Raw genomic sequence first — 18,343 nt, forward strand, 5'->3', positions numbered from 1 at the left:
ACGATTCGCTAATCGGGGCGCAGTCGTGACCCAACCAGCGAATCCGGACTGTAAAATGATGGAAAAAATAGTGAACTGAATCATCAGAAGCATAACACACAAGAACAGTGGACTAGAGGAAGAACATTGTTACTATTAAATCACTTTTCAAAAAAAATCATTCATTTTTGTGTGGCATAATTTCATGTGGATAAAATTGTTTAGCAATGTACATTTTAATTCCATCCCGAGCGCACTCGCCGTATATCGCTTCCTTACGGTAAAAACTGACAGCATCTACCTGGCCAGTGTTCGTTTCTCTGCTGAATGTTATTTAACTGTAATATTTATTGTGCTGGAGTAGAGATGGCGCTGCACCAAAGTGTCAAACACTGTGAAGTATGTGCTAGTATTGGGAAGTTTTTCCAATATACGTCGAATATATGAGAATTCCGAATAAATTTTTAATAGTTGTCATTCAAAATTCATAAGAAGCTTATTCCAAAATGGTCCTTATTTTGTTTATGTTCATCAGTATGATACAAATATATTTGATAAAACTCTTCGGTAACATGCACGTTTAACTTTTCCGCACAAGCTCGTTTTTGTAACTGGAAAGAGTAAGGAATTCATTTTGCATCTCATTTGAGTTGTATTTTGTACATTTTGCAACAAAACTGAGATGTACAATGAAAAATCTTTACTTTTCTCTCCTGTTTTCTCTTGCTAAACTTTGTAAGTAGAGCATAGCAAAATCTGTTCGTGTACTTTGATGCCTCAAATAGAAATAAAACTTATTTTGGTATAAATATACGAGAAGAAAATTAAATGTGATTATAATCATTATAATCACAAATAATAGATGATGATATAGTTATTTATGTGACGAGTTGCAAAAAGTTGATTTTTTCAGCACGAGTCGTACATTTATCCAACGAGGCTTGCATTATGAAAATTATGCAACTATGTTCCATTATGCAACTCATTTCAGTTGCATAATGAACCGGTACGGAAAAGTTGGTCATTATAATACTAAAATAAGTAGCATAAAATTGAAATTATGACACTGAATTGCATAAAATCATTATTCTTTATTGAAACAGATCATTGATAGGTACATCGCCCAATCCTAATGTGAAATTTACTGTGAATTCACGTTTACACTACCACTTGCACATAACTAGTCACACGACACGCTGTCAAAACAAAAAAAGCCACCATCCATCCGATGAGCGCGTAGAAAGTATCGTGTTTTAGCAAACTAGATTGTGGTCTATTTTCCTAGATTTTTTGGCTGGAGATCCACTTATCCTATTTAGAAAGTGCAAGTGCTAAAGTTCCATTACCGCGGGAACAACTCACCTAAAGGTTCCATTCAGAGAACACACAATGGGAACGAAACGCAAGGCCGTAGATGAGATCCTTGAGATTCCCAGTGACGACGACGATGGCAACGATAGCGACGTCCAGATTCAGGAGAAGCCCATACCTATCGTCACCGTCGACGACGATGAAGATTCTCCGAAGCAACCGACCATTTCACATTCCACTCCGGTGCGACCGTCCCCGGATGGCGAAGAACAAGCGCCCCGTATAAAAACTCTCGAGACGCCTCCGGCTCCCAACGTTAGCTCCTCCAGTGTGGAAACGAAGGAACAGCAAGCCATGCCGCCAGTAGATGAAAAAATGACTTCCGATAATGTGCTGTTGAGTATGAAGTTCCGGAACCAGGAGCTGTTCCAACTGTTCAAGGGTTCACTTTCGGAGTACCTCAAGACGACGTTCCAGCTGAAGATGGGCGGAGAGGAAGTGGACATCGTTCAGCAGGCGGAACAGTTTTCCATCCAGGTACTGTCGAAAACCTACTGCCAGGAATCCGACCCGGTGAAAGCCGCTTCTGCGGAGTGCATTACACCGGTGCAGAGCAAAGCCGCCCTCCCGGTCGCCGACAAGCAGGACACTCCAAAGGCAAACACCGAAGGTGACACCGCCGGAATGTTCGTCATAGACTCAACCCCTGCCAAAACGGCCAAGGGTGGTCCAATCATTCCGAGCTACAAAAAAGCACTGCAGAAGGTCCTGGACAACTCTCCGTCGGCGGCGGCGTCCGGCGATAGTGCCACCAAGAAGCCCAAACCGAAGCAGAACTGTTGGAACTGCGACGGGGACCACGGATTGAAGGACTGCAAAGAGCCGCGGAATTTCGCCAAGATTGACAAAATGAAACAGGCTTTCATGAAGACCAAGGACCGGTACCATGTGGATTTGGAGCAGAAGTATGGCCACATTGTTCCCGGCAGGCTGACCCACGAACTGCGCCAGGCTCTCGGATTGAGTAAGTAGATGATTGTATAATTTTAGACAGTTTATCTGGGAATTACTTCACATGATGCAATTCTGTATCTGTATCCGACTTCGAAATAAGTAAATCTTCTATCTTCTATAAACAAAAATGCAGTGGCATAGGTGGGACCGCGCATAGCTTGCGAACGGATGGTCCGATTTGGGTCGTCTAAGTTTTGTTCTGTTAGTTTTCACCCAAGGAAAGTTTATGAGGCAAAAACATAAGGACTCACGATATTGGCTACATAAAATAAAGATAGAGGACGATTGCATTTGTGACGTATGTGATGTTCTTGATAACTCGGACCATGTCATGTTCTTTTGCGTTAAATACGCCAAAGAAAGGGAGAAATACCAGTTAGACGGTCTCTGTCAGCAACAGCCAGGACCAACAGAACCAAGAAGAAGAAGAAGAAAACATAAGGAAATTGAGAGTTTTTGGAAATCGGGTTTTTATACATTTTGAACGGGGACTTGGGCTTGGTTAGGCCTACTTGAAACGTCAAAAAAAAAACGCAGTAGGCAAGACAAAGTTTGCCGGGGTCAGCTACACTGAAATTAATTTTGTTGTCGTTTCCACCGAATCCATGGTAGAATTAAGAACTGTACCAACAATTTTCAACCGAATGCAAAATTCTGTTAATTGTACTGAAACATTGTCAATATTACCCCCTGGCCAAGATCACAGGGTTTGACGGTATTAAAGTGAAGGATGTTAATTGTAATTCTGGTAATGAAAATATCACCTTTAACACTTTAATGCGCCTCCAACGGTTCATTGCAATCCGGCTGCTACAGATGGAGTATGGCTGATTTATCAGAAATGCTCGATAAACAGGAGGGACCTGCTGGGGCCTAATAGTTTCTATACCCAGAAAACAGTTCTGGTCGATTGAGTCTGGAAGGGTTTCGAGAGTCGTTGCGAATCATAATGAAAATATTTATGTTTTGTGACGAGTCTCGGAATCTTTTTGGAGTCAGCAGGCTTTTAGCTGTTGCCTGGGCTTCCCACTATTTGGTTAATTTTAACAAATACACTAGAAAATTCAATTCAAATATTTTTTTTATTATAGAGGTTTTAAACACGGGTGTGAATCTTCGTCACGAAAAGCACTGCTCGTTTGATAGCTCAACACTAGCGAACCTGGTGGTGGAAGTCATGCTTTTTCCTACAGCGAGCATAGGGAGACGACGTAGCACGCATTGATGATTTTTTATTTTCTCATGGAAATTCATTCCAATCTAGTTTTCCAAGTGACAATTTCACGACTTCCACCTCAAAACTTCCAATTTGTTCGAAGATACACATCTGTTCTGTGTTTTAAACCTAGGTTCATTCGCCTCTTAAAATTCAAATATGAAAAAAATTGTAGTATCTCGTGTATTCAATTTGCTAATACATAGGTCTCAACATTTGATATGCTTTCGTGATTTAATTTTCTCTTCAATTATTTTTATATCTGATAGTTTTGTGAGTAAACCCCAATATGTTCCAAATGCCTAGTGCTTAATATTTTATTTTTTTTGCAATATCAATTCAAAATAACAAAAAAAAACTAATAGTGGGAAGTGCAGCATTTAACAGTGCTTGCTTATAGATTCGAAGCTAACGTGTGATCAAGACGAAATTGACAACAACTGACTACTTCGACTTTGACTAGCGAAGACTATTTATGACAAATTTAATGTTTTTACATTTTTCGACTGAGTGTATGGTAGGATGGTTTTCTTTAATTAGGACCGATGCTGCTAGTGCTAGGGATGTGGACTAAATACAACTTTCAAAGATAAAAAAAACAGTACTAAAATGAGGATCAACAAGAATGGACATAACGAACACATCGACTAACAGATCATAGGCTCACCAAAGATTACTGAATTATATGGAACAGCATAAATTTGAACAATAACATTCATCAAAACTTGACATGACAAAACACATACAAAATCGACCATATGACAATAAACCGAAACTTTCACACCTTCTACCGTAACCTTCTGAGTCAGTACACAACAGTGTCTTACTGGACGACATGTTCCGTGCACGGCTGGTGAACCGCTTCTGAAGGATTACGTTCCCTGTTCTATCCAAAGGCCTAGTGAACTGTCGTTGTCCGTGCAAACGCGAGAGGATTGTGCGAACAGTGATGGGAGAGGTTTCTACGTCCGTCGGCGTGCCGCTAGGAACCTTTCAAAAAAAAAAAAAAGAAACATTGACAATACTACCATGCGTGTATTACTGTTGACTAAAAACATTCTTGGTTCTACTATTTGGGCATTGTAATTTTGACCATGTAGACTTGAATGTTGCGCGTCTTAGATAAACATGGTCAAAAATACAATGTCAATATAGTAACATCAAGAATGTTTTTAGTCAATGGTACTTCACGCATGGTAATATTGACAATGTTTCAGTACAATTAACAGAATTTGGCATTCGGTTGAAAATTGTTGGTACAGTTCTTAATTTTACCATGGATTCGGTGGAAACAACAACAAAATTTATTTCAGTGCACTGAGGATACTGCAACTCCGAAAATCATACGAATCAACTATGTTTTTTTGCCACAAGAATTTCTTGCGAAAATCATAGTTACGAACTATGATTTTGAATTCAAAGCGCCAACTATTATTGTCATACTGTTACTGTATAAATTTCATAACACTCACGTATGAAAATCATACCGATAACGTATAAAAACTGAAACTATGTCGTATGACTATCAAACATATTTTTATGAAATATTTTGCACAAATTAAAAAAAATCGCAACCTGGAATCGAACCAGGAACGTCAAGGTTGGCGAGTGCGTGCTTTACTCATACGCCCATCGACGCTTCGGAAGTTGAAGTGGTTAGAAGCCAATAAATGTTTTGTTGTTTTTTAGCAATGGTGTTTCATAACACATCTTATGATTTTCATACGATGCTTCTTACGAGATTTTTCATACGACAAGTCTTATGGATTTCGCATTTCAAAGTATGAAAAGCATACGAGAACTATGAAATGATGAAAAACATAAAAATAACTGATTCATAAGATGTAAACTATGGAAAACATACGAGCAGTATCCTCAGTGTGTAGTTACCTATAGGGGTGGTGGGGGTAAAGTGGACAGGTGGAGTAAAATGGACAAGGTACAGTTTCATGGCTTTTATTGTTTTTTTTTTTAAATGTTTCAATGATTGGAGCTTATGCCTAAGCATGAATCATTATACTTTTGCTGATCTTGAACATTAAAATCAAATAAACCTTCTCAAGATGACAAAAACTTTAAAAATCACGTGAAAAATCGGAAATGATGTAAAATCTGCTTATAACTGCTAAGGTTTTCTCGTAAGTTATTTTCAAATTATTACAAGTTTTAAACCCTAACCCAATTAAGTCCACGTAGAAAAATATCGAGCTTTTTACGCTTTGATGAGGGGTGATTAATTTTTGACAGATATTGCCGACAGCCCTTGCAGCATCACAGTAACCGAAAATTTCAGTTCACTGCTCCCGAAATGTCAAAAGTTTTCACTGAGCGTTGTGGCTAACCTGAGACGGTAAACTATTTGTTGTGAATCATTTTTTTCTTTTTAGGTTTTTTGATTACTGGCCTTTACATTCAATCCGTTCTTCTCTAAGGATAAATCTGCTCAACAGACACCGGTACAGAAGACCCATGTAGTGTGGGGCTTGGAACCACCTCCTACAGGCAAAAGAAGATGCGGGACTAAACCCCGACCCATTGAACACATTCCCTGCCAAATCCTACGTCTCTCCGGGACCATTTGAAAGGCATAGCTTCGGATAAAGAACCGATCTTATGGGAACAATATTGTAAACCAGCAGCGAACCCTGTAGAACAGAAGGAACATAATCTAAATCAGTTCCGAAGGGGTCTGCATCGAATCTCTGATTTGGGAGGCACAGCTCTGTAATTCCGTAGTAAAATCATGAAAAACCTTCTAATTTTTAATTGGGTTTGTTAGGATTCCTGACAAATACATTTTCATTACAATCGTGAATGGATTTCTAGTAAGGTCCTCCTAACATTTTCGACCCAGTCCTTGATAAATATTCAGTATACTAGCCAGCAAAACCCATCATATAAATTTTTCACTTCCATTGTGCCGTTTGTGTCCGATATACCCACTTAGAACCTAGTTTCCGTGTTAGAACCACCCAATTTGGATGATAATTCCATGCATTCATGTACATGGTTGTGATCGGCATTTTGAGATTGCGTCATAAAAATGACAAATCCTGAGTCTATTTCTTCCAATTTCTTCTCATATATTTGCTATTCCTGCTGGCAAACTACGGTGCATAATTTCTTCCAAGAATATCAATTTCATTCCATTGCTCACCTGCAAGAATTTCTTTTCTTCGAAGAAGTTGTGCACCAGAACTTGCCCACTGGCCTATGTCCTGGTTAGGTATTAACTGAAAATTCCTTGCTCTGAAAAATTAAGAGATCAACATGGTCATACGAGGGTGCTATCATTGAACTTTATAGCGATTCAGTATTTCCAAGCTTCCTAATGTTTCAGATTGATAAAAACAAAAGATTGCTGTATTTGTTGTATGTATTGGTAACAATGGTAACATGACGAAGTGAAAATTTTTGACAATTCAGAAGCAGTGAACTGAAATTGCTTGCTACTGTGGTGCTGCAAGGGCTGTCGTCAAAAATGAATCACCCCTCATCAGAGCGTAAAAAGCTGGATATTTGACAGAAAAAAAATAAGTTTTGTAAAAAAAAGTTTTAGGAAATAATTTTAACAAAATCAGACCTGACAATCGCTTCAAATTTCACCAAAATTTCATATTATTTTTTGCAAACTCCAGAATCATCAGTCGTCATACCTATCGTGAGATATTTGAAGTAAAAAGTTGTAAAAAAATATCTTATATCAACAAAATATAATTTTCATCCAATATTGTATGAAATTTGATAGTTTGTATTTAAAAACATAGAAACAATATACTGTTGTATACCTTTTAACGACTTGTTCATTTTACCCCATCGATTGTCCATTTTACCCCCACCAATATTTTTCACGCTATTTTGATGCACGATTTGGTGAAGAAAATAATCAAAGAAAACAATATTTTTTAAATGCAACCCCTTACAAGATTTCTAGAGTATATCATTACCTTCTATGTAACTCGGAAAAGCAGATGGATTTTGCCGCATTTCCGCGGGAAACGACCAAAATGCTTAGGTTGTCCACTTTACCCCCACCACCCCTAACATCGTCATTACAATAAAACTGAATCAACAATTCCTCGCCATAACGTTCTGTCAGATCTTTCTGTACTTGGTACATTCATCTTGCACGCTGCCCTCCAGCTCTTGCGAACACCAGCTTTGCACGTTTATTTTCCGGCATTCTCACAACATGCCCTGCACATCGTATCCTTCCAGCTTTTGCGACTTGCCGAATGCTAGATTCGCCGTAGAGTGCAGTAAGCTGGTAGTTCATTCTTCGCCGCCACACACCGTTTTCCTGCTCACCACCAAAGATGGCTCTAAGCAAATCCTCCTCGAGCATAGTCCACCCCCACCGGTCTATCAGAGTCTTGTAGGTATGTGGTGCATTTGGTGCGGGGAAGAATCTGTTTCGACCGCAGGCCCATCGCAGGCCCGACTTCCATTGATAATGCGCCTTCGTACATACATAATATTATATACATTTATTTGTTCAACATCACATTTAAGACAAGACATAATCAACAATAGTACGCCTCAATACTCGGTTTCTGGCCGCTGCTCTTCATCCTCGGTAGCGCCCTATGCTCGCCAGGTCACGCTCCACCTGGTTCGCCCATCGTGCTCGCCTTGTACCAACCGGGTCAGTAGCAAACACCAGCTTTGCAGGGTTGTTGTCCGGCATTCTTGCAACATGCCCTGCCCACCGTATCCTACCGGCTTTGGCCACCTTCTGGATGCTGGGTTCGCCGTAAAGTGCAGCGAGCTCGTGGTTCATCCTTCTCCGACACACCGCCGAAGACTGTCCTTAGCACGCGTCGCTCGAAAACTACGAGTGCTTGCAGGTCTTCCTCGAGCATGGTCCATGTCTGAGGAGCACATCATCACTGGAGCCAACGATGGAATTTTATCGGTGAGTTCGTTCCATATTAAAACAACTATTTGATGATTTATAAAACCAAACGATTCGTGTATTTAATTAACAAGTGTTCGACATCTTCGGTGTCGGCATGCGTAATGTTTGAATCATAATGAATACGTGTTTTGGTTTAAATAAACGTTCCATGAATCCCCTGGCCAAGTTCGCAGGGGTTGACGGTATTAAAGTGAAGGAGTTTCATTTTGATTATTGTAATGTAGTGTTCTTTAGTGAAACATATCACCTTTTTAACACTTTAATGCGCCTCCAACGGTTCATCACGAACCGGCTGCTGCAGATAAAGTATGGCTGATCATATGCATCAGACATGCTCGATAAACAGGAGGAACCGCCGGGGCTCAGTAGAGTCTATTCCCAAGCAATATTTCCAAGTCGGTTGGATTTGAGAAGGTTTTGATGATCGTTACAAATCCTAATAAAAGTATTATAGGATTTGTGACAGGTTTTGGAACCTTCAACAGCCAGCTGACTTCAAAATGTTGTTTGGGCTCTATTTTCCACGTTTCTCGGTTGATTTTGATTAGTAATTTATTAATGTCATAGTCGCTTTTTCGATTTTTTTTACCATGTTAGTTGGTCATATTTTCTTTAAATAAAGCAATTAAAATCAACCGAAAAATTAACAGTGGGAAGGAGATTTGCAGCACTTAATTGTGCTGATAGATTCGAAGCTAACGTGCGAACACTTAAACGCATTGTTGACGTCAATGCGTTCGACGTGACAGTTTGGACGAAAAATTGATTGCTTTTTATTAACTGAACAACGTTACTTTTGTATGACTAGGTTGACATTTCTAGGCCGCGCATGAGATTATGACATGGTTTATCTTGGTAGGACCGATAGGACAGAACGAATTTGAATATTTTTCATAGTATTTGTAGGGGGATGAGTACATAATAGTTGGCAAGCAATTTTTGTTTTATTAAAGTCAACTGACCAACTTGGCGTATTTTTGTTTATCTCTTAGATGGTGCTATGACACCAACAGAAAAAAATATCAGAAGTTCAGTTACATGTTTATGTGGGTTTTGGACCGATGACAATTTAAGGACACAAGAGATGAACACAGAGAAGTAGAAATCAAGAAAACAATTTGACACAGAATCGACTATATTTTAACATACGGGTTCGACTGATTCGATGAATCTATCCAGAAGTATCTAGAAGACAATTGACGCTAAGATTGGAAAAAAGCTTGCAGCTGGGACTAGACTACAATAGTGGCCGATAGAAAACAATGCGCTAGACAGCATTATTATTCACTTTTTAATTTTTACCCGTAGGCTTTTCGCCGGTTGACAGTACAGTATTTAGCTGTGTACGAAGATACGGATTAGCTGGTGTACAGATGACAGGGTTCTCACGGGCAGTGCTTCAAGCGAGGCTTACATAACAAACCTGTTTTCCTTGACTTTCCACGCAATGGACATCTGACCGAACACACGTGTTTTCGTTAATCTCCTAAGCATTACATATTAAGACATGACGTATGTGCATGACGGAACAACTAGCAGGACACAGTTCCAGACGTCTCTTTTTAATAACGATATTCAGCATATTTCCAATAAAACTACACTTCAATAAAGCAAAGACTAAAGCTGCTATGATAGAACAGATCAGAATGACTTAATTGACTTATTGACTACACATTGGAGATCTACTTCGAATAACTGACAGATTGACAAGAACCTAACTAAATACATAAACCATACTACAAAAAAAAAATTGACAAAAAGAAAAAAAGGGGAAACTTTTATTAAAACTATTTTTGTTCAACGCAGGCCAAAACAGTGTCGACTTGGGCCACGATATGCCTACGTACTTCTGTGTGTTGAAACAAAAATAGAGGCTCATAGAAGCAAACGTAGGGAAAGGGTGCGGTGTTAGAACATAAGCACAGTGTGCTACCGCCGTAATCACTATGAAAAAAAAAAAAAAAAAAAATAAACGTTCCATGAATCCATGAATCAAAGTCAATCCAGATCATGTAACTTTTCCCCTCCCCAATAAAAAAAAACACCTTCCCTAATAGTCGTGGGGAAGATGAGCTGATAGTAGCAAAGTACGTCACACTAACATTCCTTTCCTTCCTTGATGACCGTAAGGTCGTGGCCGGCGCCGTTATTGACTTAATAAAGTTTGGAATTCTCAAAAATTCACATTGAGAGCGGTAGCTACATATTTCCAAAATCCGTTTGTTGATTCCTTGTGCAACTTCGATTGTTCAGGTCAATTCCGAAGTAGCAACTACGAATAGTACGGTCATCGTTGCGGGATGCGTCAAGCTTCTGGTAGAACTTTCGTGTTTCTTGGGAATGGCACAGCTGACAGCAGTTCCATTTCTTCGCACTCCGCTTCTTCCAGGCGACGCTGCTACATTACCGCCTGTGCTGCGTTCTCCTCCTCCAAAACCGTTCTGCACTCTTCGTCGAATCATTCGTTCCGTCGATTCCGTTCCACGTACCATATGGTGCGCTCGGCTGCGTCGTTGATGGCTGCTCTCACTGTACTCCAGCAGTCCTCTAATGGGGCCTCATCGTGCTCGCTCTCGTCTGGCAACGCGGCCTCGAGATTCTGCGCGTATGCTGAGGCGACATCCAGTTGTTTCAGTCGCTCTAGGTTGTACCGTGGTGGTCGCCGGTACCGTACATTGTTGATGACAGAAAGTTTTGGCAGTTTGACCATCATCAGATAGTGGTCGGAGTCGATGTTGGCGCCACGATAGGTTCTGGCGTCGATAATGTCGGACAAGTGCCGTCCGTCAATCAGAACGTGGTCGATTTTAGATTCCGTCTGCTGTGGTGACCTCCAGGTGTAACGATAAGGAAGGCTGTGTTGGAAAAAGATGCTATGGTCATGTTTTTGGAGGCGGCGAAATCAATGCGTTGTAGGCCGCTTTCGTTCTTCTGGTGGTGGGCGCTGAACTTTCCAATCGTCGGTCTGAGTTCCTCGTCCTTGCCTACCTGAGCGTTTAGGTCTCCTATGATGATCTTGACGTCGTGTCTTGGGCAGCTATCGTACTCGCGTTCGAGCTGCGCATAGAATGCGTCCTTGATAGCATCAGTGCTTCTGGAGTGAGGGATGTGCTCGTTGATTATGCTGAAGTTGAAAAATCGACTCTTGACCCTTAACTTGCACATTCTTTCGTTGATCGGGCACCAACTGATCGCGCGCCGCTGCTTGTAGCCCATCACTATAAAAGCTGTTCCCAGCTCGCGTGTGAGGATCGGAGTTGCATGGCAGAGAGCTAAAGGATTTGCTGTCTGTCAGCCGTAAAATGTATATTCTTCATTAGCCAAGATGCTGAGGTTGTTCCCTTCCTATTGAATATAAGTAAATAATCTCTAAAATTTAAGCAATTTAACCCTCGAACGATTTTGTACAACACGTTGAAAAAATAACGCTTTTTGTACTCAGCATTAGCGTGATGCTGACGCAGGTAGTCAACCGCGCGAGTTACGGAAGGTTAAAACATTAATGTTTGATATTTTCAAATCAAAGTTTGCTCAAATATTATTTTAACAAACGAATGCAAGTGTCAAAGGGGTTATTCCCTGGCCAAGTTCGCAGGGGTTGACGGTATTAAAGTGAAGGCGTTTCATTTTGATTATTGAAATGTAGTGTTCTTTAGTGAAACATATCACCTTTTTAACACTTTAATGCGCCTCCAACGGTTCATCACGAACCGGCTGCTGCAGATAAAGTATGGCTGATCATATGCATCAGACATGCTCGATAAACAGGAGGAACCGCCGGGGCTCAGTAGAGTCTATTCCCAAGCAATAGTTCCAAGTCGGTTGGATTTGAGAAGGTTTTGATGATCGTTACAAATCCTAATAAAAGTATTATAGGATTTGTGACAGGTTTTGGAACCTTTTACAGCCATCTGACTTCAAAATGTTGTTTGGGCTCTATTTCCCACGTTTCTCGGTTGATTTTTTTTTTACATAGTAATTTATTAATGTCATAGTCGCTTTTTCAAATTTTTACAATGTTAGTTGGGCATATTTTCTTTAAATAAAGCAATAAAAATCGACCGAAGAATCAATAGTGGGAAGAAGATTTGCAGCACTTAATTGTGCTGATAGATTCGAAGCTAACGTGCGAACACTTAAACGCATTGTTGGCGTCAATGCGTTCGACGTGACATTTTGGACAAAAAACTGACTGCTTTATATTAACTGAACAACGTTACTTGTGTATGACTAGGTTGACATTTCTAGGCTACGCTTGAGAAAATGACATGGTTCATCTAGGAAGGACCGATAGGACAATTGAACGAATTTGAATATTTTTAATAGTATTTGTAGCGGGATGAAAGTTGACATGAAATCTTTATTATTTTAAAATTTTATTCCAATCAATTGACCAACTTGGCGTATTTTTGATTATCTCTTAGATGTTCAGAAGTTCAGTTACATGTTTCTGTGGATTCTGGACCGATGACAATTTAAGGACACAAGAGATGAACACAAGTAGAAAACGATTAACGAAATCAAGAAAACAATTTGACACAGGATCGACTTATTTTAACATACAGGGTTCGATTGATTCGATGAAAAAAACAACATACGACAACTGACTTAACGAGGAGAAAAACATATTTAACCATACCACAAAATCAAACAAGGAGACAAACACAAACCGTGTGACCATAACACTACATAGGCAAATCCTGACTGACTGACCAATTGAAAACTTTCCAATCTTCTACCGTATCTTTCTGAGTCAGTTGCAACAGTGTCTTAATGGATATCATTTTCCGCGTACGGCTGGCAAACTGCTTCTGAAAGATTACGTACTCTTTTCTATCTTCAGGTCTAGTGTAGAGGTTTCAACTCTATTCAGAGTGCAGCTAGAAACCTAGCAAAAAAAAAAAAAAAAAAACAAGCGAATGCAAGTGTCAAAGGGGTTATTGTATCCGTAATTTCCTTATCAAATTGCATAACAATTAACATACATTATACAAATCTCGTCCACAGGAAAGCGGGATCTCCCAGTGCACATCTACCGCATGCGGTTGTTTGGATATCCTCCCGGTTGGTTAGAAGACGCCAAAATTACCCATTCCGGATTGCAGTTATTCAATTCCAACGGTGATCCGGTACAGGACTCGGATGAAAGTGATGGAGAAGTTGACACGGTCAAACCCACCAAGTACGATGTGCGGAAGATAATCAGCTTCCCAGGTTTTAACGTTGATGCCGGTGATGAATATATCGACAACTCAAAGTTCTACGGTGTCCCGCCACGGATGGGCCACCAAAGCCGAGACGAAATGATCCGGAATCTGGAGGGAACGCTCGTCCAGGGATATCGACGGAAGAAACTTCGACTGGAGAGCACGGCACAAGTCGACCTCGATCGTGATCCAGCGGATATGGATCTGGACAATCCGGATGAAAGTTACGTTACCCTGGATTCGGTGGGTGATTGCGACAGGCTGGAATGCCTCGTCACGGGAAGTCAGTCCAGCTCACTGCCGTCGTTCAATGGAAGTATTGCCGGTCAACGGAATCCACCGAAGATGGCGGAGGACGAACCGGAAGAAGGCGAAGTGGATGAGGAGGAAGAGCAGATGCATCCTCGGAATAAGCGAGAGCAATACAAAACGGTGGAGAACGGAGAGGACGAAAGTGCAAAGGATGATAGCTTGATCCTGGTGGAAGAGGAGACGGAAGTTATTTGTTTGGATGTAAGTAACGAAGAGTTTTTCGATTTTTCTTTTTAGTTTTTATTGTAATTTAAAGTTATTTAGGTGTTCTTTGTCACGGCACAGTTTTCACAAAGTGTATAGAGGCCGATATAAATATATTATGTGATTGTATACATGGTTATGAATTGGCTGGCCTCACCTGTGAAGTACACAGATAAAAAAACTTAAAATTAATCTGAAGTTCTTTTTCTTTTGGAGTACCGCTTAGCATAATACCGATTGGTTTAACAGCAATCGTGTTCCTTCTTTCTTTACAAATTTGTGATTTTTCATATTATACCAAATGACCATTTTGCCAGATGACTACTAAACCAAACGGCGTGATGTCATTCGGCTTTATGCTAAATGGAATACTACTGTTTTTGAATTTGGAATTTTAGTATGAGACAGAAAAAAAACACTTATACCAAAAACCAATTTTATTTTGCATTTGCTCTTCAGCTAATAAGCTCCTGTCAATTGGTGTCTTGATTGAAATTGTTTATTTTACATTGACATTATCAGTATTATACATTATCATATCAACTGAAATATAACAACCCAGGTAACCAATAAGCAGTTAAAATGGCATTAATTTGGCACTATATGCGCCTTTACGGCAGGTCATTAAATGCTAATTTGCTCCATATGCGCCATAAGTGCTACTTTAATGCAGGTTTTGGCCTAATATACGGCTGATTTAATGCTTAAATTTCCTACCCCCCAGATTGTCAAAAATAAAAACAAAAAATTTCCCCATTTTACAGGCCTTTCTCTTCTATTTTTATCTTCACTCTCCTGTGCAACTTTTGAGGCTTGGGGGCACGTTTTGAAATTCTGTTCTTGTTTTTTTTTTTGCTGATTTCGGCGAAATTGGGATTTGATCCCTCAATCCTCGGGTTGACGATGGTGCTGAACCTCGCTACAATGTAAGCTATAGATGGTTAGATAATGTGCGTTGGTTTTTTGATCAATTTAAAGCTTGAATATTACACCGGCAGTAGCTTCGTCAGATATGCTATGTGCCCAGCATGTGCTGATAATTAAATCGAGCATTGGAAAGTAGCCAAAACCGTGGAATTTATTTGCCAAAGCATGTTTTTTTAGTTGCTACTCTATAAATGACAGGACAAGCGAATGATAATGGCATCTACAGCCGGGGCTAAACTAAAAAGTGGAAATGTGTTGTGGGTTTAGTATCACTCCTCCCACTTAGCAGTTTTATGGCACTAATGTAGCAGTTATGCTGCTTGTTGATCAAAACATACCGTGCATCTGAAATGCTACATAACTGCTGTCAGATTTTAAGTAGCATTTCAATTGCTAATATAGGGCAGTTTAGCCATCGAACTGCTATCATACGGCAGTAAGCAGGTCAAATGCAGATATAAAACAGAAATACGGCTTATTCAAATGCTTATTAATTACCTGGGAACTCTTTGTAATTATGAAGGAGACACGTTTACCGGTAAGTATGATTATTAAACGAGAAAAATATACCAACTGTTTTAATTACACTTCGATCTCGTGTCTCATTTATCTTTACGTTGCGTTACCAACTTCACACAATCACAAAAATGTTTAAATAATTAGTTTTAAAAGGCCCAACTCTAGTATGAACTAGCTGAAGGTTTTGCAGTCATACCTGCCGCAATGTCTACATCTAACGTTTATAATATTTTAGGACACTCGTGCAGATTCGCCATCTTTGGACGACCTGCGAAGAAAGCAGGAAGAGCTTTTAACACAGCTGGAAGCGCAGAGCCCCCGCGTCAACAATGCTCCAGACGTATCAAATGAAGATTCTCTCCTCGAGGACGTTTTGGAGGCTGAAAAGCTAGCGGAGGAACAAGAATCAAACGAAGTCACATCACAATCACCTGCCAATCCCAGATTGATACCATCGCGGCGCATGTTTGCGATAGGTCTGATGGGCCCTCCTCCCCTTCCGGCAGCGCCACCCCCACCTTCAGAATCAGCGAATGCCGACCGTCCACCGGAACCCGAATTTCTCAATTTGGATGAAATCAAGATGACAAAAACCCCATTCATTGACGATCCCGCCTCGATGGGGCTGAAGAAGATGTCCCTGGGGACGCCCATCCTGACGCCGTTCACCCCCTTCAACACGCTGCCCTGCGGAGAGGCTTTCTCCAAAGGCGTCAGTGATGTGATTAATTTTGAAAATCTGCCCAACTCCACCGGTAAGTACGAACGGATGAAATCGCTCCTGTCGAAGGTACGTAACGTCATTACGGCTCACAATGGCGAAATGGACGAAGATAGTAGATAGCCGGAGGATGACCGCGGCGGAATGAGTGAAGAAGGTGAAATTGAGTGAATGCGTGATTTTCTTTTTTTAGAAATAAACAGAGATTAGCATGATTGAATAAATGTAAGTCCGCAATGAGAAAAAAATGATTTGAATCAACTATTGTACTTTGAACCTTTAAATAATATAATATAATAAAAACAGAAATAAAATGTACAATTTTATGACGGTTTGAACATGGACGGAATGTTTTGTAATATCAATCCGAAACTGTTACTATAATTTTACGCGTTAGGTGAAATCATTCAGCTCGGTTCGGTGGTGAACTAAAAAGAGCGTCCACTTGGGAATTAGGAAAGCTGACACTGTACATAACTTAGGAGTGTAGTAGTTTTTTTTAGTTACGCGCTCAAACTCGACTAGGATTGCTGCAAGGGCTGGATTGGATAGTTTTACGATAATTGGGAAAGATGTCGTCATTCGAAAAACAACGTCGCGAATTGATTTTGCACAAGTGTCTGGAAAAATCCTAAACTCTCTGCTGATGAAGCCTTATTAGCTGGAAAGATCTATCCAAAGGAATGTCTACAAAAACGTCACCTGTTGTAGTATCAAGAGGGCCCTACGATCTTTTGGCCAGGATCTAGTTTTGTGCCACTATTCAAATATTCCTGGAAAGAAGCTATAATTGGGCCACTTTTGTACCCAAGGATATGGGCAAGAGGCTTGAGGCCCATGGCTGCGCAACCTCAATAAGGTATTAAAGAAGATAATCGCCCAGGATGAAGATTCTCCTTTTCGGCCCTCTACACCACCATGGGCGCTCAGGAGCCAGGAGTAAAAAATGTAATAAATATAAGAAAGTTTGAAAAGGATCGGTCAACTAAATAGTTTTCTACGGTGTTTTTTTTTTGTTATCCAATTTGATTTGATGAATACAGTGCAAAACAACTATACTGCCGTGAATCGCATATCAGTCCCATCTTTGCTGGATTTCCTATGCAAATGGGACAAATATGCGATTCACGGCAGTATAGTCCCGTTTCTGCAATAGTAGTTTACGCAACAAGGTGCAGAATGACGATTTTTACAGCACGAGTCGTACATTTATCTAACGAGGCTTGCCGAGTTGGATAATTACGACGAGTGCTGGAAAAATCGAGTTCTGCACCGAGTTGCGTACAACGTTTTTTGCAATTGCATAAATTATCCTTGAGGATAGTTTTTAACAAAACTTTTTCATCAAACTGCACACTGATGTTCATAGCCATGTTTAAGAAAATCTGAACATTACAGGTTATACTGTGCAGTTGTCACAATTTATCAAAACTGCGCCCAGAAGGCATCAAGAAGTTGACCAAAACTGAAAACAGTGCTGTAACGGTTCATTACGCAACGCAAATCAGTGCTGTAATGAACCATTACAGCACTGTTAATTTGGTGTGGGAAAGTAGGCCTTTTCCTGTCAGATTTGCGTGAGGTAAAACAGCCTATTACGATGAGAAATTGCAAAAAAATAAGTAAGTGACAATTTTTAAAAGGCAAACTGCTGTAATCACCTTATGTCATCAATCAATACTTAATTGCGTGGATTCGAGATTCGTCAAAACATTATCCAATAATCGTTACATTTCACTAATGCGTGGCATCAACTTCCCAACACTTGGTAAATCAGCTCAACTACTGCTCAGCTCTCCCGGTTACTGAATTATCACGTTCGGTTAAGGCTCAATAAATTACAACCGATATGGGCGACGAAAAACATTAATTTCGGGCTTATGATAATCCGGTACCCGGCCACTAAAGAGCGTCGCCTCACCAGGACAGTAATTAGCAAATTTACGCAAAATTAATAGATCGTACCTAGGTACATGGGCGTAACGAACGAACCACACGCCGCCCGGGCCCGGCAC

At 40.3% G+C, this 18,343-nt stretch overlaps 1 protein-coding gene across 1 annotated transcript; it reads left to right on the forward strand.

Moving 5' to 3' along the window:
- Nucleotides 1-1,175: 1,175 nt before the first annotated feature.
- Nucleotides 1,176-16,672, forward strand: LOC109426682 (zinc finger CCHC domain-containing protein 8 homolog). Its single transcript, XM_029869684.2, has 3 exons — nt 1,176-2,314; nt 13,446-14,158; nt 15,843-16,672. Exons 1-3 carry the CDS (start codon nt 1,369-1,371, stop codon nt 16,449-16,451), a joined length of 2,268 nt encoding a protein of 755 aa, XP_029725544.2. The 5' UTR covers nt 1,176-1,368; the 3' UTR covers nt 16,452-16,672.
- The last annotated feature ends 1,671 nt before the right edge of the window (nt 16,673-18,343 follow it).

Source organism: Aedes albopictus, chromosome 2, assembly GCF_035046485.1.
Source record: "Aedes albopictus strain Foshan chromosome 2, AalbF5, whole genome shotgun sequence".
Lineage (NCBI taxonomy): Eukaryota > Metazoa > Arthropoda > Insecta > Diptera > Culicidae > Aedes > Aedes albopictus.